Source organism: Chiloscyllium punctatum, chromosome 14, assembly GCF_047496795.1.
Source record: "Chiloscyllium punctatum isolate Juve2018m chromosome 14, sChiPun1.3, whole genome shotgun sequence".
NCBI lineage: Eukaryota > Metazoa > Chordata > Chondrichthyes > Orectolobiformes > Hemiscylliidae > Chiloscyllium > Chiloscyllium punctatum.
Genome location: NC_092752.1, coordinates 4,215,601 through 4,236,024, shown reverse-complemented (window position 1 = coordinate 4,236,024; position 20,424 = coordinate 4,215,601). Strand labels below are relative to the sequence as shown.

The following is a 20,424-nucleotide window of genomic DNA, read 5'->3' as shown; positions in this document are numbered from 1 at the left end:
CTCTGACCTATCACCATTACCCCCACCTCCATCCACCTAGCGCATGCTCAGCTGCTTTCCCCCCAGCCCCACCCCCCTCCCATTTATCTCTCTGCCCCCTCAGCTCACAGCCTCATTCCTGATGAAGGGCTTTTGCCTGAAACGTTGATTTTCCTGCTCCTCGGATGCTGCCTGACCTGCTGTGCTTTTCCAGCACCACACACTCAACTCTGATCTCCAGCATCTGCAGTCCTCACTTTCGTGTGGTTTTAGTCAGAACCAACCTGTTCACCAGTTCATGATGAATCCTCCTATACCCACCCCAATGTGGTCATCATTGTTCAAAACTGTAGGAGATTATTCTGTCCAATTAATCGCAGCTTAAATCCATTGTGTGAAAGCAGACATTGACGGGAGTGAGTTCATGTTTATTTTGCTCTTTTCATTCAAAACAATTAATTATAAGAAATAGCTATTTCGTTCTAACTTGACATCATAATGTTGGCATCTAGAAACTGCAAAATTCACACAGTAAAATATGAATACGTGAGAATTAGAAATGTGAAATGTCCTTATTTCAGCTGTTCTCTGCCCTCGTGTTTCTCTAGTGGCTCCAATGTTGTGTTGCACAGAATTTATAAATGTTACAAAGAATGCAGAAATCCCTTGATCTGTAAGAGAAAATGTTTGAAGAGTTTTTAAAGATCAGAATCCGAGACTGGGAGACAGCTCTCAGAATAAAGATACCTTATTCAAACTTCCCTCTCGAAACTGCCTTCTGAAGTGGCTCAGTGAGCCAGTGAGTTGGAACAAACCTTAAAAAAATAGAATCTCTATAGCGTGGAAGAAGGCCATTCATCCCATTGAGTCCACACTGTTTCTATGAAGAACATTCCACCCAAATCAAGATCCAGAACCTCACCGTATCTAGTATCCCACATCCCTGAGCACTACAGACAATTTAGAATGGTCAATTCACCTAACCTTCACACCTTTGGACTGTGGGAGGGAACCAGAGCACCCGGAGGAAACCCACGCAGACACGGGGAGAATGTGCAAATTCCACGCAGACAGTTGCCCGAGGCTGGAATCGAACCCGGGTCCCTGGCGCTGTGAGGCAGCAGTGAGCCACCATCCCATCCAACCTGGCATTGACCTAGGTACTCGAAATAACAATGACAAACTCATCTCTGTCTGACCTGCAAAGTCCTCCTAATTATCACCTAGTGCTAACATTGGGAGAGCTATCTCACAGACTAGTAAAGCAATAGTAGCAGTAGTGTGTATTAACTAGAAGATACACTGGAAACATTCACCAAAGCTCCTTAGATAGCACCTTCCAAACCCACAACCACTTCTATCTACAAGGACAAGGGCAGCAGCTACATGGGAACACCACCCCCTGCAAGTTCCCCTCTAAGACCCACACCACCCTGACTTGGAAACATATCGCCATTCCTTCAGTGTCACTGGGTCAGAATCCTGGAATTCCCTCCCTAAGGGCATTGTGGGTCTACCTACAGCACGTGGACTGCAGCGGGTCAAGATGGCAGCTCACCCCCACCTTCTCAAGGGGCAACTAGGGAAGGGCAATAAATGTTGACCCAGCCAGCGACCCCCACATCCCACGAGTGAATCAAAACCTTTAATATTTTTAATTATTAATATTTTCTCTTTAATCTTCCTGATTTCAGAAAAACAGAAGATCAATTTTCCTAAGCATTTGGGAAACTAATTTTTGGAGTATTACAGATTCAGCAGCGCACTCTCTCAAAGCCCTGTTAAAAAGTTCATTTTGGAAATGTCTCTACATTGAATTTAAAATAGAGTTAGCTTTGGCAGACCAATCTCCCAAACAACATCGCCAGCACGGATGACTTTGCCATTACTGTGTTTGCCAAGTGACAACAATTTGATATTTGATCACTTTGAGCTACCTTTTCAATGAGGTTATTACACTGTGCTTCATTGTCTTTAAAATCTTCATTAACATCCAATGTCAAAACTGGAACTCTCGTCAAGTAGTCAAAATGAAGCCTGAAATTAGAACATGGAATTAAACACAGCGTCAAATAAACCAAATATTTGCACTCCATGTAAGCCTACTTTCAACGTCTCTGTGTTCATTCCCATAAGGCTTTGTTCCATTGACAGCCTTCATCTGGATTAGTGGTGCTGGAAGAGCACAGCAGTTCAGGCAGCATCCAAGTAGCTTCGAAATCGACGTTTCGGGCAAAAGCCCTTCATCAGGAATAAAGGCAGTGAGCCTGAAGCGTGTAGAGATAAGCTAGAGGAGGGTGGGGGTGGGGAGAAAGTAGCATAGAGTACAATGGGTGAGTGGGGGAGGAGATGAAAGTGATAGGTCAGGGAGGAGAGGGTAGAGTGGATAGGTGGAAAAGGAGATAGGCAGGTAGGACAAGTCCGGACAAGTCATGGGGACAGTGCTGAGCTGGAAGTTTGGAACTAGGGTGAGGTGGGGGAAGGGGAAATGAGGAAACTGTTGAAGTCCAACATTGATTCCCTGGGGTTGAAGTGTTCCGAGGCAGAAGATGAGGCGTTCTTCCTCCAGGCGTCTGGTGGTGAGGGAGCGGCGGTGAAGGAGGCCCAGGACCTCCATGTCCTCGGCAGAGTGGGAGGGGGAGTTGAAATGTTGGGCCACGGGGCGGTTTGGTTGATTGGTGTGGGTGTCCTGGAGATGTTCCCTAAAGCGCTCTGCTAGGAGGCGCCCAGTTTCCCCAATGTAGAGGAGACCGCATCGGGAGCAACGGATACAATAAATGATATTAGTGGATGTGCAGGTGAAACTTTGATGGATGTGGAAGGCTCCTTTAGGGCCTTGGATAGAGGTGAGGGAGGAGGTGTGGGCGCAGGTTTTACAGTTCCTGCGGTGGCAGGGGAAAGTGCCAGGATGGGAGGGTGGGTTGTTTGGGGGCGTGGACCTGACCAGGTAGTCGCGGAGGGAACGGTCTTTCCGGAAGGCGGAAAGGGGTGGGGAGGGAAATATATCCCTGGTAGTGGGGTCTGTTTGGAGGTGGCGGAAATGTCGGCGGATGATTTGGTTTATGCGAAGGTTTGTAGGGTGGAAGGTGAGCACTAGGGGCGTTCTGTCCTTGTTACGGTTGGAGGGGTGGGGTCTGAGGGCGGAGGTGCGGGATGTGGACGAGATGCGTTGGAGGGCATCTTTTTCTAAAGAAGGAGGCCATCTGGTGTGTATGCTGCCTGAACTGCTGTGCTCTTCCAGCACCCCTAATCCAGAATCTGGTTTCCAGCATCTGCAGTCATTGTTTTTACCGCCTTCATCTGGGCTGCCAAATTGGGTAAGATAGTGATAGAGTCATAGAGCTGTACAGCACGGAAACAGATCCTTCGATCCAACCCGTCCATACTGATCAGATATCCCAACCTAATCTAGTCCCATTTACCAGCACTTGGCCCATATCCCTCCAAACCCTTCCTATTCATATACCCATCCAGGTGCCTTTTAAATGTTGTAATTGTACCAGCCTCTACCACTTCCTCTGGCAGCTCATTCCACACACATAACATCCTCTATGTGAGAAAGTTGTCCCTTAGGTTCCTTTTAAATATTTTCCCACTCACCCTAAACCTATGCCCTCTAGTTCTGGACACCCCACCCCAGGGAAAAGAATTTGTCTATTTATCCTATCCATGCCCCTCATAATTTTATAAACCTCTATAAGGTCACCCCTCAGCCTCTGACGCTCTAGAGAAAACAGCCCCAGCCTGTTCAGCCTCTCCTTATAGCTCAAACCCTCCAACCCTGGTAATATCCTTGTAAATCCTTTCAGCACTCTTTCAAGTCTGACAACATATTTCTGATAGCAGGGAGACCGGAACTGAATAAGATGAAAAGTTAAACCCCTTATTTTTACAGGAACATAAAATAACACATAAAGAGTCCATTCAGCCCATCAAACCTGCACTAAATCTTACTTTTTTAAATCATTCATGGGTTTGAGGACATCACTACCCATCCCTAGGACCCCAGGGGGCAGTTAAGAGACAACCCCATTACTGTGGGTCTGGAGTCACGTGTAGGCCAGATCAGGTAAGGATGGCAGATTTCCTTCCCTGAAGGACATTAGTGAACCCGATGGGTTTTTCCAACAATGGACAATGGTTACATACTTAGGTTAGCCTTTTTTCTTTCTTAGCTCCAGATTTTAAACAGCTTTAAAATATCTTGGGAAAAGGTAACTGGGCAAAAGCCATGGGCAACAGGAAAAACTGACATAGATTTATACTGATCAGGAATGAACTGCTGAAAGAACAGTGGAAGTATGTTCAACAGGAACTTGCATAAGGGATAAAATTGCAGGACCAGAGGGAAAGAGCAGCGAGGGTAGTATTGGGAATCCATATTTATTATTAAGAAGTATCTGGGAAAAATGGAAGACTTTGAGCCAGTCGGACATTCTCTGAATCAAAAATAGTTTTTAACCATGAAATTTTTCCGTAACTAAGAAATTAAACTAATAGATTAATGCAATGGTTTAACTGCTGTTTACTAAAAATTAGGTGGCTTTGGAGAAACAGCCAAGCAAAACTTTCAAGGAGATAAAAGGTGGGGTGTATTGCCTTAATTGCTGGAAAAATCTGACTTTGAAATTTTTGTTGTTGTTAAAATTCTGCTTTACAAACACAGAAAATACACCAGCAGTTTCAGAGCTCTTTCCTGAAATCGTGTTTCTCAGCAGATGCTCTTTGGAACATGGTCAAGTTTCCAAAAATCCAGAGGAACCTCAATTATCCAGCATTTGATTATCTAGACTGTCCGATTATCCGGCAAGATCGCAATGTCCTGATGCTTGGCTAAACTGTGTTATTCAGCATTCAATTATCCAGAATTCGATTAACCAAACAAAATACACCCCGCCCATGTCCTTTGGATAATCGAGGTTCCTCTGTACCAGTATTTCTGGCTATCTGATAAAACCTGGAGAAGTGGACTCTGACCAGTCCCCAACAACTCAAATGCAAATTGTTTGGAATGAGACCTAGATATTTATCACCAATCTACACCCAGGAGCAGTTCAGCTTTGTCAACAGGAAATTCAGTGGATATGAGAAGACAGTACTTTTTATTCTTTATTTCTGAACCCTTGACCCACCAGTGTTGCTTTTTAAAAATCATCATCTCTGCAGAGACTCCTACCTCAGAGATAAGGACACTATCACTGCACCATAAGGTCTTTTCCTATGCTCTCTGATTCTAACTCCTCTTAAAATTTTTAATGTTCTTTCAACCTCAGGAACCCCACTTGCAATTCTCTGCAGTTGTTGTTTCCCTACTACTGAATCCACGTATTGATCTGTCTACAGCTCTGTAAAATTTGAATACTTTTCAAATCGGAGGAAGGTAAAGAACATTGCACTGACCTCATTGTCCTGTGTTGCAGCCAGCACTCATGTTTGACGTGAAGCTTTTCCAGATATTCCATTGGGATTCCTTTCTCTTCCGGGCGACCTCTCAGGGTCAGCCTCTTCATACAATTCTGAAAAACAAATAGCCATGCAGGTTCTCCAGAAAATATTTTATCTTCCAAAATACTCCAGTCCTTGCTTTGAAACCTATATTCTCCCCACCTACAGCCTTCTTCCCATTATCATCTCAATGACCTCTCTCCCACTTGTCCATTCAGAGCAGTCACTATCAACTACAAATGAACCTTCTTTTCCAATTGTCTCAGTCAATAACATCTCTATCTGTCTGCCTATAAACCCTGCTGAGTTTAGTAGCTTGCTGTGTTGGAGAAGGTGTTGTGTGCCAACAATTCATTGCCAACCCAAACTTTCACAGAATCCCTACAGTATGGAAGCAGGCCATTCGGCCCATCGAGACCACGCCAAGCCTCTTGTTGGATCCACGGAATGTATTCACACTTTCTTCTAAGACCTTGAGGCAATTGTCAATCTCGATGAATTTGTTGTGCCTCAGTATACGCTTTGAGTCTCTGAGAACTGGGTTTGAATTTGTCACAGTATGAAGAGGATTTGGCCTCCAGTCTCTGTGGATGACAGGTGACAATGTGAAAGCATTTACAACAATTGGATGCTTTAATTGGGGTACAATACAATCAGAACATGGCAGTAAATTTGAAGGGACAGTTCACAGGGAGCAATGCACTGTCAAGAAATAAGTACCGAGGGAGTGCCGCACTGTCAGAGGGTCAGTACTGAGGGAGTGCCGCACTGTCAGAGGGTCAGTACTAAGGGAGTGCCGCACTGTCAGGAAATAAGTACCAAGGGAGTGCTGCACTGTCAGAGGGTCAGTGCTGAGGGAGTGCCAGGCTGTCAGGAAATAGGTACTGAGGGAGTGCCACACTGTCAGGAAATAAGTACCGAGGGAGTGCCACACTGTTGGAGGATAAGTGCTGAGGGAGTGCTGCACTGTCAGAGAGAACGCCGCACTGTCAGAGGGTCAGTGCTGAGGGAGCATACTGAGGGTACTGAGGTGGTCTCTCCTAGGTGATTACATTGACGTGTATGATTGGGCTAGTACTCATTTTCTAAATGACAGATTTGACCATCTCTCCCTGTCATTTTCTCATGATGATGTACGTTGGACTGGAATCACCTGTACTCCAGGGGAGGGAGATTTTGGCGAATTTTGTTTTTGATGAGCTTTCGTGAAGGTAATGGGTGGCAAAGAGTCATAGAGATGTACAGTATGGAAACAGACCCTTCGGTCCAACCCATCAATGCCAATCAGGTATCCTAAATTAATCTAGCCCTATATACCAACATTTGGTCCATATCCCTCTAAACCCTTCCTATTCATATACCCATCCAGATGCCTTTTAAATGCTGTAATTGTACCAGCCTCCACCACTTCCTCTGGCAGTTCATTCCATACACACACCACCCTCTGTGTGAAAAAGTTGCCCCTTAGGTCCCTTTTAAATCTTTCCCTTTTTACCCTGAACCTATGCCCTCTAGTTCTGGACTCCCCCACACCAGGGAAAATAGCTTGTCTGTTCACCCTATCCATGCCCCTCATGATTTTATAAGGTCACCCCTCAGCCTCCGACACTCCAGGGAAAACAGCCCCAGCCTGTTCAGCGTCTCCCTATAGCTCAAATCCTCCAACCCTGGCAATATCCTTTTAAATCTTTTCTGAACCCGTTCAAGTTTCACATCCTTCCAATAGGAAGGAGACCAGAATTAAATGCAATATTCCAAAAGTGTAACCTAACCAATGTCTTGTACAGCTGCAACATGACCTCCCAACTCCAATACTCAATGTACTGACTAATGAAGGAAAGCATACCAAATGCCTTCTTCACTATCCTGTCTTCCCGTGACTCCACTTTCAAGGAACAATGACCCTGAACTCCAAGGTGTCTTTGTTCATCAACAATCCCAGGACCTTACCATTAAGTGTATCAGTCCTGCTCTGATTTGCCTTTCCAAAATGCAGAACTTCTCATTTAGCAAAATTAAACTCCATCTGCCACTCCTCAGCCCTTTGGCTCATCTGATCAAGGCCCTGATGTACTCTGAGATAATCTTCTTCACTGTCCAATACACCTCCAATTTTGGTGTCATCTGCAGACTTACTGACTTTACCTCCTATATTCACATTCTAAGCATTTATATAAATGATGAAAAGCAGTGGACCCAGCATTGATCCTTGCTAGTCACAGGCTTCCGATTTGAAAAATAATCCTCCACCACCACTCTTCTTACCTTCAAGTCAATTTTGGATCCAATTGGCTAGTTCTCCCAGATTTCATGTGATCTAACCTTGCAAAGCAGTCTACCATGAAGAACCTTGTTAAAGGCTTTGCTGCAGTCCATAGAGACAGGTCTACCACTCTGCCCACATCAATCTTCTCCCCTTCAACAAACTCAATCAAGTTAGTGAGGCACAATTCCCCATGCACAAAACCATGTTGACTATCCCTAATCAGGCCTTGCCCTTTGGGCGGCACGGTGGCACAGTGGTTAGCACTGCTGCCTCATTTCCCGCCTCAGGCGACTGTCTGTGTGGAGTTTGCACATTCTCGCCGTGTCTGCGTGGGTTTCCTCCGGGTGCTCCGGTTTCCTCCCACAGTCCAAAGATGAGCAGGTCAGGTGAATTGGCCATGCTAAATTGCCCGTAGTGTTAGGTAAGGGGTAGATGTAGGGGTATGGGTGGGTTGTGCTTCGGTGGGGCAGGGTTGACTTGTTGGGCCGAACTATAATGCAATGTATTCTATATGTGTCAATCCTGTCCTTCAGGATCCCGTTCAACAACATTCAAACATCAGGCTGACTGGTCTATTGTTCCCTGGCTTTTCCTTACTACCTTTCTAGGATTATAGCACCGTATTAGCCACCCTCCAGTCAATCTAGCAATTTTGCACTATGTTTTTCTCTCACATAGCTCATTAATTGCCAGGTATACAGAGGTCTGTTTCACTGTTTTTGAAAGGAAGGAGATGGTTTCAGGGGTTCTGGTTTATAATTCAATGGTTGGAACAGCTAGGATCCAGACTGTCAGAAACCCTCACCTCAGGTGTTGCCTGGAGATAGATGATGCCACTGAGTTCGATATTTTTACCAAAGTAGCTGTGTATCCAGCCGTGCCAGTCCTGGTACATAATCCATTCAGTCTCATTGATGTACTCAGATTCATAAAGGTTGGAAGCAAAGACATACCTGTGAATGGAATAAAATTGAAACGTAGATTAATATCAGTTGTCCACCTGCTGTTCTGATTGCTATAAATGTAGCTGTTCTGCTGAACAAAGACCCCGATAAAGCATTATCACAGAGAATTGGATCACTGAGGGAGAGGATTTACTCATCATCATCATCAGAGATACAGAAAGTCTCACAGTGCAGAACAGGCCATTTGGCCCCTCTGGTCTGTACTTCACAGGACCCACCTCTCCCTTTCGACATAACTTTCTATTCCTTTCTCTCCCTCTCACTTATTAAGAGCCCTTTTCTGTTAAATAATAAGAGAAATTCTAACCACTGACGATTGACATTCAATGGCATTGTCATCGTTGAATCTCTACTATCAACATCCTGGGGTTACAATTCACCAGAAACTGAACTGGGCTCACCACATAAACACAATGGCTATAAAAACAGGTCAGAAGCTGGCAATCCTACAGCAAGTAACTCACCTGACTCCCCAAAGCCCACCATCTACAAGTTACAAGTCAGGAGTGTGATGGAATACTCCCCACTTGTCCCTGGATGGGGGCAGCTCCAACAACACTCAAGAAGCTCAGTACCATCCAGGACAAAGCAGCCGCTTGGTTGGCACCACATCCATTAGTTTTAACATTCACTGTTCTCAGCACTGCTGCACAGTAAGAGCAGTGAGTACCACCTACAGAATCCATTGTGGTAACTCATCAAGGTTCCTTTGACAGCACCTTCCAAACCTGTGATCAGCATTCCCTTTAATTCCTTTTCCAGTTGCCTGGAGCTCCGATCTCTGTGCATGGTAATGGTTTCAGGAACCAGTAGTCAATACGATAATTGGTGTTGGCACTGTGATTACTGCACACGGAACCATCGAGAGACTGTTATCAAGCAGCTTAGAGGAAACTTTGCCTCTGACTACTATAAGGACAAGGCAGCAGATACATGGGAACACCACCCCCTGCAAGTTCCCCTCCAAGCCTCTCACCATCCTGACTTGGAAATATATCGCTGTTCCTTCACTGTCACTGGGTCAGAATCCTGGAATTCCCTCCCTAAGGGCCTTGTGAGTCTTCCTAAGGCACATGATTAGATTAGAATCCCTACAGTATGGAAACAGGCACTTCGGCCCAACAAGTTCACACTGACCCTCTGAAGAGTAACCCACCCAGATCCATTCCCCCACATTTACCCTTTCACCTAACACTACGGGCAATTTACCATGGCCAATTCACCTAACCTGCACATCTTTGTGATTGCAAGGTTTGTGAAGGTTTGTAGCTCAGGTTGAGGTTTAGGGTGTAGGTTTGCTCGCTGAGCTGTAGGTTTGATATCCAGACACTTCATTACCTGGCTAGGTAACATCATCAGTGGTGACCTCCAAGTGAAGTGAAGCTGTTGTCTCCTGGAACCCCACCCAGGACAAACATATAAATAGAAGGCAGGAGACAACAGCTTCGCTTCACTTGGGGGTCACCACTGATGATGTTACCTAGCCAGGTAATGAAACATCTGGATATCAAACCTACAGCTCAGCGAGCAAACCTACACCCTAAATCTTTGTGATTGTGGGAGGAAACCGGAGCACCCAGAGGAAAGCCACACAGACACGGGGAGAATGTGCAAACTCCACACAGACAGTAGCCCGAGGCTGGAACCGAACCTGAATCCCTGGTGCTGTGAGGCTGCAGTGCTAATCACTGATCCACCATGCCGCTCCCATGGACTGCAGCGGTTCAAGAAGGTAGCTCACCCCCACCTTCTCAAGGGGCAACTAGGGACAGGCCCCTGGATGAATAAATAAAAAGGTATTCCTGTCCCTGAATAACGTTCAAGTCTTCATTTTTACTTCCTCCAACTCTTTCCTTTCCCAAAAAGCTTTCCCATGGGCATCTAGTGTGGTCAATAGTGTGTTCAACTAGCTATTTAACCAAGAGTAGGGACACATTCCCTTATTCTGCTCTCTGGTGACTTCCTCATGTATACAGTTCCATAGCAGCTGTGACTATCACTGTTTGCAATCAGAGGGAACACCACTGGAGCAGGCTCTCTGCCCCTGGGTTGACTTCACAACAAATTAAACCGATATTTCCCTACAATGCTTCTGCAAAGGAATATTGTGGAGATGCCGGTGTTGGACTGAGGTGGACAAAGTTACAAATCACACAACACCAGGTTATAGTCCAACAGGTTTAATTGGAAGCACTAGCTTTCGGAGCGACGCTCCACGTTGCGTTGTTGCCGAGCAGAGGCTGATAGCCAAGTTCGGTCCCAATGGGGCTGGCCTCAACCGGGACCTTGGGTTCATGTCACACTACAGGTGACCCTACTGCACTATACACATATACAGAGACACACACTCACAGACAGATACACACACAAACACTCCCACAGACCATAACACTCACGCAGACCCACTCTCATACACAAGCTCTCTCTCATATGCTCACACATACACTCACACACACACATACACACCCTCTCACAGACTTATACCCCTTTACACTCACACACATACACACACTCTCACAGACACTAACAGCCCCCACCCCCCCACACACACTAATAACCCCCACCCCATCCCACTCACACACCCACATGCACACACACATATATAAGTTTATGGGGGAAATTTGTACTTGCAGAATTACATTTTATTTTGCTCAAAATCTGTATGAATCCATGTAAGATTCTGTAAATATCTTTTTAGATTAGAATTAGTCTGAACATTGAGGCACAGACAGCCTCACATAGGGCACCTCACACCTTCAATGCATTATCTGAGCTGACATGGCACCTATTGTTAACATTCACTTGAGAATATAACTTTAAGAAAGTTCTGGGATTTACATATGAAAGAACTGAAACCAACATGGTCATTCTAAAAGATAAGAGACTTAACAAACAATCCAGGTCTTTTTCAATATATCATCTCAGTTACATCACACTGTAAACCTTTGCTATAAATTCTATGTCCTACGATCTTATACTCCACAATCACCTGATGAAGGAGCAGCGCTCCGAACGCTAGTGCTTCCAATAAACCTGTTGGACTATAACCTGGTGTCGTGTGATTTTTAATTCTGCAAAGGAAGAAATATTTGTATTTATATAGCAACTTTTGTAAACACAGGACATTCAATAAAGAACATCCAAAGTATAGTCCTTGTTGTAATGTAAGCAAGATGGCAGCCAATTTGCACACAGCTAACTTCCCTTCCCACCCTGAACAACAATGTGACAATGTGATAATCTGTTCTCGTTGTGATGACTGAGAGATAAAGTACTGTCTGGGACACAAGGGCAAATGTCCCAGAATGTCTTCCTAGAAATCCTGCCAGGGAATCTTCTGCAGCGAGGACAGGCAGGAGCCCAGTTTACAGCTTCACTGAAGGACAGTGCCTCTGATATTGCAGCGCCCTGTGCTCAGTGTCAGTGTGGACACTGCGTTATTCTCTGGAGTGGGACATGAAGTGACAGTGTGCTGAGAGAGTGATTGACTGACAGACAGCTGACTCCTTGTGTTACTGGCGGATGGAGGGGGAGAAATGAATAAAATCACAAACACACGAGAAACCTCTGAGGTGCCTCATTACCTGTCACTGTACAGAGATCGCTCAAAGAATTGAACTGGCTGGGCCGAATCTTTCACTCTGTCGCTGAGAGGGATGAGTTGTGACCGTACTCTGCTTAAAGAGGCATAGTTCTGAAAGGTGTAGGACCAGCGTTCTGGCTTGTCGTACATCATTTGCAGCAGGTTCCCTCCATTCTTTTGCGATGCAGTTAACTCCTTTAACGGACAAAGAGTTCAGTTTAAACAGACATGATATACACGGCAAGAAAGACTCACACCACTGGAAAAACAAAGACTTGATGAGACCTTCTTCAAAGGAAGTGCTCCATGCGGGTCCCCACCCAGATGGTCAGTTTCTAGCACGGCCAAGGAGACCAAGAGAGGGGACCTCAAAGAGGTGAAGCCTGATGAAGGAGCAATGCTCCAAAAGCTTGTGATTTCAAATGAACATGTTGGGCTATACCCTGATGTCGTGTGACTTCTGACTTTGAACAAGTGCAGGGGAGTTCTCCTCAAGGTCCTGAGGCCAATTTTCATCAGACATCTGTCAGAAAGTGACAGGGAAGAGTGCTCTGAAAATCGTGTTCCACCAGCTCTGACAACACATACAAAATCCTCATGAGATCACCAAGACAACCAAATGGCCCGACTGACTGCTAATCAGGGAAAAAACAATTCCCAGCAGGTTTTATAATTAACTCACTTAACTTTAGCAAATCACAGAGAAAACAAAGAATAATTATTCTGTAACTGAAACTCTACCATGGGTTTGACACAGGTACAGTCAGATCTTCCGTAATGTGATGGTATGTTCTTATGCAACTTTTGTTTTTAGATTCCCTACAGTGTGGAAACAGGCCCTTCAGCCCAACCCAACCCTCCAAAGAGTAACCCATTCCCCTCTGACTAATGCACCTAACACTATGGGCAGTTTAGCATGGCCAATTCACCCTAACCTGCACATCTTTGGACTGTGGGAGGAAACCAGAGCACCTGGAAGAAACCCATGCAGACATGGGGAGAATGTGCAAACTCCACACAGACAGTAGCCCAAGGCTGGAATCGAACCTGGGACCCTGGTGCTGTGAGGCAGCAGTGCTAACCACTGAGCCACTGTGCCACCCCTGTGCTCCAGAAACAGCGCTTAAAGTGTTGGTGATGTAATCCTGTTACAGCCAACACACATTTTAAAAGTTCGCGCTTTAGAAACACTGTCCCCAATTTGTCAATCACATTTCAGTGATTTTGTGTTGATGAGGCATGTGGTATAACAGAAAGCCCCGTATTATGGGGGGAAAAATACAGGGGACAAACTACTGTAGATGAAGAGGCCAGACCATTAGAGTGGGTTGATCTTTAGCGCTGATGATACGCTGTGGCCTATAAACAATGGTCATTCCTTACTCTGATAGCAGATCAGATGGGCCCAGGTATTTTTCTTGTTGGAATTCCTTGTTTTAACCTTTCGTGGTTTTTCTGTCTCCTCACTCTCTCATGTGGAGAGAGACAAGGTGAGAAAGATGTTTTCAATTCACAGGCTCTGGATATCTGGCTGCTGGGCACTTTTGTATTTGTAACAGACAGCAGCTCAGGCAATTCGCAGACTGTCGGTGAGTAATATTTCCCTTCGGCAACAGACTCTTGGTGTTCTGTCTCAAAGTAGTGCCTTCACATCTTTGGAAAGCAATATTGTCTTGCACAGCTAAAAGTGTGCACCACTTAACTATAAAGCTCTCCTGGCATTTCAACAACACAGCCAGTCTACAGTCCATTTGTTTCACTGTTTGACATAAAGAATATCCCCACATCCTATTCCTCCACTCGGGAGGAGATCTGCCAATACTCAGGACCTACTGGGTAATCCGATTGGGTAGTGGGCACTGCCAGTCATAGTCTGAAGAGGATCAGGGTTGCCCTGGAAAAGGTGAATCGGGGGCATTTAGGATGTGATTGGGAGGGGTGGGTGCAAAGATTGGGCTGAGGGGACAGGTTAGGGGAGTCAGATGGTGCTTGAGAAAAGGGTTTTACATCATTGTATATGTGTGTCCCCCCCCCCCATAATGTGAACAGGACACCTACCAAATGATATGCCTCACATTCTAGTCTGCCCATTTTCACTCTGAGCATAAATGGCAATCTGTCTTCCCGTTTGACCATGTTATTGTGTGAGCAGTGTGTTGTTCAACTCAATCAACCCTCCAGCCCAGCCCAGCTTGGAAATGTATCACTGTTCCTTCAGTGTTGCTGGGTCAAAATCCTGGAATTTCCTGCCTAAGGGCATTGTGGATGCCCTTTTGTCCCACCGGTTGTAGCTGTTCAAGCAGGCAGCTCACACCCACCTTCTCCAGGTTAACTAGGAACAGGCATCAAACACTGGCCTAGAGTGGTATCCATTACAGGAGATTGTTTTGCAGGTTTCACTGTGCTTTCCTGTCTCTCTCAGCACCCTCAGGGTGAAAACATTGCTCCTCAACCTCACTCCTAAGTGGCCAACCTCAGATGGAGATGATTGCAATAACCAGTTTGGTCTGGACAGTACATATCTGTGATTGGAATTGTATACACAGAGTCAGAGAGTCACACAGCGGGGGAACAGACCCTCTAGTCCAACCTGTCCATGCTGACTCGATATCCTAAATTAATCTAGTCTCATTTGCCAGCACTTGATCCGTATCCCTCTAAACCCTTCCTATTCATATACCCATCCAGATGCCTTTTAAATGTTGTAATTGTACTAGACTCCACTACATCCTCTGGCAGCTCATTCCATACACACCTCCTCCCCACCGCCCCCCCCCCCCCTCCCGTGTGAAAAAGTTACCCCTTAGGTCCTTTATTATTCTTTCTCCTCTCACCCTAAAAATATGCCTCTCTAGCTTCAAACTCCCCCACCCCTGGGGGAAAAAGACCTTGGCTATTCACCTTACCTATGTCTTGATAAACCTCTGGATTGTACACTACCCATTTGGATCACCCTGTGTTTTCGGTGACAGGTGCAAGTGTATAAAACACAGCAGCTGGTAAAGCCTGCCCCCGCACCCTGCCCACCCCTACCACCCTGCCCACCCCCAGCCTCATTTTCCCGATCATCCCTACCCAGCCCCTGTTCAAGGGGGGCTAGCAGGGACTGATATTGGCAGCTGGCCTGAAATTTGAAGAAAAGAACCTAACAGACAATTGTGTCTATGTACAAGCCAACAGACCCAACTATGCCACACTGCAGCTGGCTTACCAAGGGTGTGCCAGAGTCAGAAGGCCATAATATCACAGAATCACATTGTTATGGAACAGCAAGAGAACATTCGGCCCATTGTGCCTCTACTACCCAGTGCCAATCTCCTGCTTTTTCTCCATACCCTTGCATACCATTTCTGTCCCGATAACCATCCAGTGCACCTCTTGAATGCCTCCATTGAAGCTGCCTCTGTCACATTTCCCAGCAGTGTATCTCAGTGAATATGATCCTGCTCGGATCAGCCAATAATTTTTACATGACATCTCAGAAAAGGCAGCGTCAAAAATTGTGGTGCTGGAAAAGCACAGCCGGTCAGGCAGCATCTGAGGAGCAGGAGAGTCAACGTTTCGAACCAACATTTAAGAAGCATTTGGATGGGTGTCTGAATAGGAAGGGTTTGGAGGGAGATGGGCCGGGTGCTGGCAGGTGGGACTAGATTAGTTTGGAACATCGGGTAGGCATGGTCGGGTTGGACATCTCTGTGACTCTATGACTCCCAGTCTCTGAAAAGGCAAGAAGGGCAAGTGCATCATTTGGAGGGGAGGCTGTATACATCAGTGCCAATGTGGGCAAAGTCTTATAGTGCCTGGTTTTCACTCCCCTGCCCCCCACTACCCCAGCCCCCCACCCCAGCCCGCCTGGCTCCCAGTGAGAGGCAGAAATCTGGCTCCCACTCCCTCAATGTCACCTGGAGCATGTGACACTGGAAGAGAGGCCAGGTGACCCCAACACTTCATCGTGGGTTGGGGTTGGGGGGTGGGGGTATGAACAGCATGCTCCCTCCCACGGAATACTCACCCCCTTACCTCAGAGTCGTCTCCCTCAGTTTGCACGTTACACCAACGGGCGATGGGCTCAGCGACCACATCCCAATCCTCACTGGCCTGCCCCAAAATCTGCACCAATGTCGATTTGCCAGCAGCTGGAAGCATATTTGAAGAAGATGGCATTCATTGAAGTAGGCGGCTCCGAGACCAAATGTGACGTGAGTGATGGAGCGGGTTTGGAGAATTGGAATGACCTTCTGTTCCTCCACAGTGTGGGAGGAGTTTGCAGAGTTTACAGGAGATAGATCTTTCAGATGGGATGAACAGATCAAACAGGAAAGTGGCTTCGAGGATGGAGATTAGCCATAATCTGGATTAACGGAAGATCAGGCCCAAATGGTCCACTCCTGTTTCTCTTTCCCATGAGCCAACACCACATTGATGGGCCGAGTGGGTTTTCCCTCTCTGTGCGGATGGCTATAAGAATATAGCAGGTAAGATTCCTCCGCCATGATCAGACGGTGCCTTGTCCAAATCACTATTGGCGTCCTAATGACAACTCGGATTTATGTTATACCTTTATTAAACACATCCTGCAATGTTTACAGGAGGGGGTTATCAGAGAAACATTGATACACGAGGGGATGTTGGGACAGGTGACCAAAAGAGTGAAAGAAAAGGAATATGTTAAGGAGTTCATTTATAGACACAGAAGAAGAAGAGTTTCTTCTCTCCAAGGGGAGTGTACCCATGGAATTCTTTACCACCAGCGGGCTACTCAGGCTGAGTCATTAAATTATATTCAAGGTTAAGATTGATAATCAGGAAGGCAATCAAGGGGTTGTGGCAAAAAGGCTGGAAAGTGGAGTTAAGGATTATCAGATCAGCCACAATCTCATTGAATGGCAGAGATTTGATGGGCAGAATGGTCTACTTCTGTTCCTGTGTCTTAAAGTTTCTGAAAGGTATACAAAACAAGGTAGAGAGCTGGAATTCCAGAATGAGAAGTCCATGCAGCGGAAGGTACGAACACCAATGGCAGAATGATAAAAATCGGGAATAACGGAGGATGGAATTGGAAAAGCACAGAGATCTGAAGTTTTTAAGACCTGGAGGAGGCGACGGAGATAGAGAGGGGGTATAGGGGCTGGAGGGGGTGACAGAGATAGGGAGGGGGTGTAGGAGCTGGAGGAGGTGACAGAGATAGGGAGGGGGTGTAGGGGCTGGAGGAGGTGACAGAGATAGGGAGGGGGTGTAGGGGCTGGAGGGGGTTACAGTGCTAGGGAAGGGGTGCAGGGGCTGGAGGGGGTTACAGAGATAAGGAGGGGGTGTAGGGGCTGGAGGGGGTTACAGTGCTAGGGAAGGGGTGCAGGGGCTGGAGGGGGTTACAGAGATAAGGAGGGGGTGTAGGGGCTGGAGGGTTTTCAGAGATAGGGAGGGGGTGCAGGGGCTGGAGGGGTTACAGAGATAGGGAGGGGGTGTAGGGGCTGGAGGGTTTACAGAGATAGGGAGGGGGTGCAGGGGCTGGAGGGGGTTACAGAGATAGGGCAAGGGTGTAGGGGCTGGAGGGGGTTACAGAGATAGGGAGGGGGTGTAGGGGCTGGAGGGTTTACAGAGATAGGGAGGGGGTGCAGGGGCTGGAGGGGGTTACAGAGATAGGGCGAGGGTGTAGGGGCTGGAGGGTGCTACAGAGATAGGGAGGGTTGTTGGGGCTGTAGGAGGTGACAGAGATAGGGAGGGGGTGCAGGGCCTGGAGGGAGTTACAGAGATAGGGAGGGGGTGCAGGGGCTGGAGGGGGTTACAGAGATAGGGAGGGGTGTAGGGGCTGGAGGAGGTGACAGAGATAGAGAGGGGTGTAGAGGCTGGAGGGGGTTACAGAGATAGTGAGAGGTGTAGGATTTGGAGGGGGTTATAGAGATAGATAGGGGTATAGGGGCTGGAGGGGTGTACAGATGGGGAGGGGGTGTAGGGCCCGGAGGGGGTTACAGAGATAGGGAGGGTTGTAGGGGCTGTAGAAGGTGACAGAGATAGGGAGGGGGTGCAGGGCCTGAAGGGAGTTACAGAGATAGGGAGGGGTTGCGGGGGCTGGAGGGGGTTACAGAGATAGGGAGGGGTGTAGGGGCTGGAGGGGGTTACAGAGATAGAGAGGGGGTGTAGGGGCTGGAGGGGGTTATAGAGATAGGAAGGGGGTGTAGGGGCTGGAGGGGGTTACAGAGATAAGGAGGGGTGTAGTGGCTGGAGGAGGAGACAGAGATAGAGAGGGGGTGTAGTGGCTGGAGGAGGTGACAGAGATAGGGAAGGGGTGTAGGGACTGGAGGGGGTTAAAGAGATAGGGAGGAGGTGTAGGAGTTGGAGGGGGTTACAGAGATAGGGAGAGGTGTAGGGTTGGACTGGGTTACAGAGATAGGGAGGAGTTTAGAGGCTGGAGGGGTTACAGAGATAGGGAGGGGGTGAGACCATGGGGAATTTGGGAACAACAATGAGAATTTCAAATTAAGGACATCACTGTACCAGGAGCACACACACAGAGACACACACACACACACACACACACACGCACACGCACACACACACGCACACACACACACACACACACATACACACACACCCCTGGGGTTGGAGCTGGGTTACACAGAGTGTCAGAGGGTGTCACAATTTGAGGCAGATGTTGACCTCACACCTCACATTCACAGACCGAGTGAGGGACGGACAGATTATAAATAACATTGAGGATCTGCTTTTATTTGATATTGTGTCACAACTGACAGCTTGATGTAAAACAAGCACTGCATTCAAGAGAGGGACTGTCCCTTTAACCAGTGTACACTGACCCAACCCTTTGCTCCTCAATATTTGACATGCAGCAAGAACAAGCATTCTCTGAGCAACACTGGAGCTCAACACTGGGGCTGAACACATCAGGTATAGCCAGGACCGATTACACACTGTGGTAGGGAGCTCTCGGGGCCAAGCTCTGGTTTCTAGGCAGCCTCAGTGTGTTAACGATCACTGCGTTGTGTGTGTGAGAGGGAGAGAGCATGTGTGTCAGTGTGTGTGTGTGTGTCTGTGTGTCTGTGTGTTTGTATTTGTGTGTGTGGTGTGTCTCTGTGTGTGTGTGGGTGTGGTGTGTCTCTGTGTGTGTGTGTGTGTTTATGTGTGGGTGTGTGTGCGGTGCATCTGTGTGTGTGGGTGTGTGTGGTGTGTCTCAGTGCGTGTCTGTGTGTGTGTTTTGTCTGTGTGTGTGTGTGTGTGTGTGTGTGGTGAGTCTCAGTGTGTGTGTGTGGGTGTGTGTGTGGGTGTGTGTGTGTTCCGTCTGTATGTGTGGATGTGTGTGGTGTGTGTGGTGTGTCTCAGTGCGTGTCTGTGTGTGTGTATGTGTATGTGTGTGTGTGTGTGTGTGTGTGTGTGTATGTGTGTGTGTACAGCTCTTCAGCACTTACCAATATTCCCCTCGATTGAAACTTTCTGAGGCTTGATGCTGTTGGTCTGATGTCGGCTCCTTTTACTTGGAGGGACAGCCATGGTCAGGGCTGGAGTTGAAAGCAGGAGTGAGAGCTGGTGGCAACCTCTCTGTCTCTCTCTGAACTGAAGTGGTCCAGCTGGCTTAGTGAGAGTTAGGGACAGGAAACACATTCTCACTCATTCATTCATTCAATTAATTAATTCTGCACTAGCTCTTTGTGGGCCTGTGACCTCAGGAAGCCAGAGTAACAGTTTTACTATTAACCACCAACCCCTCGTTTTCTCATCTGAACTGAAGCTGCACCAACTCCCAGTCATTTCGAGAAACTCAGGTGCACGGCAGAAAAATAGCACATTGGCAACTGAAATAACAACACATTTATATAGTGCCTTTAACAACTGAATAAAATCCCAAGGAACCTCGAACAGATATTCTAATAAATTTGCCACACAATACGATACAAGTCATAGAACCCCTACAGTATGGAAACAGGCCATTCAGCACAACAAGTCCACACCAACCCTCCAACGAGTAACCCTCCCAGACACATTCCCCTACTCCATTGTCCTAAATCTAACCCTGATTAACACACCTAACCTACACATCCCTGAACATTATAGGCACTTGAGCATTGCCAATTCAGCTAACCTGCACATCTTTGGAGTGGACATCTGGAAGGAGGCTGGACCAAACTCACGCAGACACAGGGAGAATGTGCAAACTCCACACAGACAGTCACCCA

The 20,424-nt window shown here is 47.0% G+C and overlaps 1 protein-coding gene across 1 annotated transcript; it reads right to left on the bottom strand.

Annotated features, from left to right (window-relative positions):
* Positions 1-409: 409 nt before the first annotated feature.
* LOC140485464 (deoxycytidine kinase-like) lies at positions 410-19,798 on the bottom strand. Its single transcript, XM_072583668.1, has 7 exons — positions 19,660-19,798; positions 16,259-16,374; positions 12,240-12,433; positions 8,496-8,643; positions 5,380-5,495; positions 1,917-2,016; positions 410-650 (listed from the first exon to the last, which is right to left on the bottom strand). Exons 1-7 carry the CDS (start codon positions 19,739-19,741, stop codon positions 624-626), a joined length of 783 nt encoding a protein of 260 aa, XP_072439769.1. The 5' UTR covers positions 19,742-19,798; the 3' UTR covers positions 410-623.
* Positions 19,799-20,424: the final 626 nt, after the last annotated feature.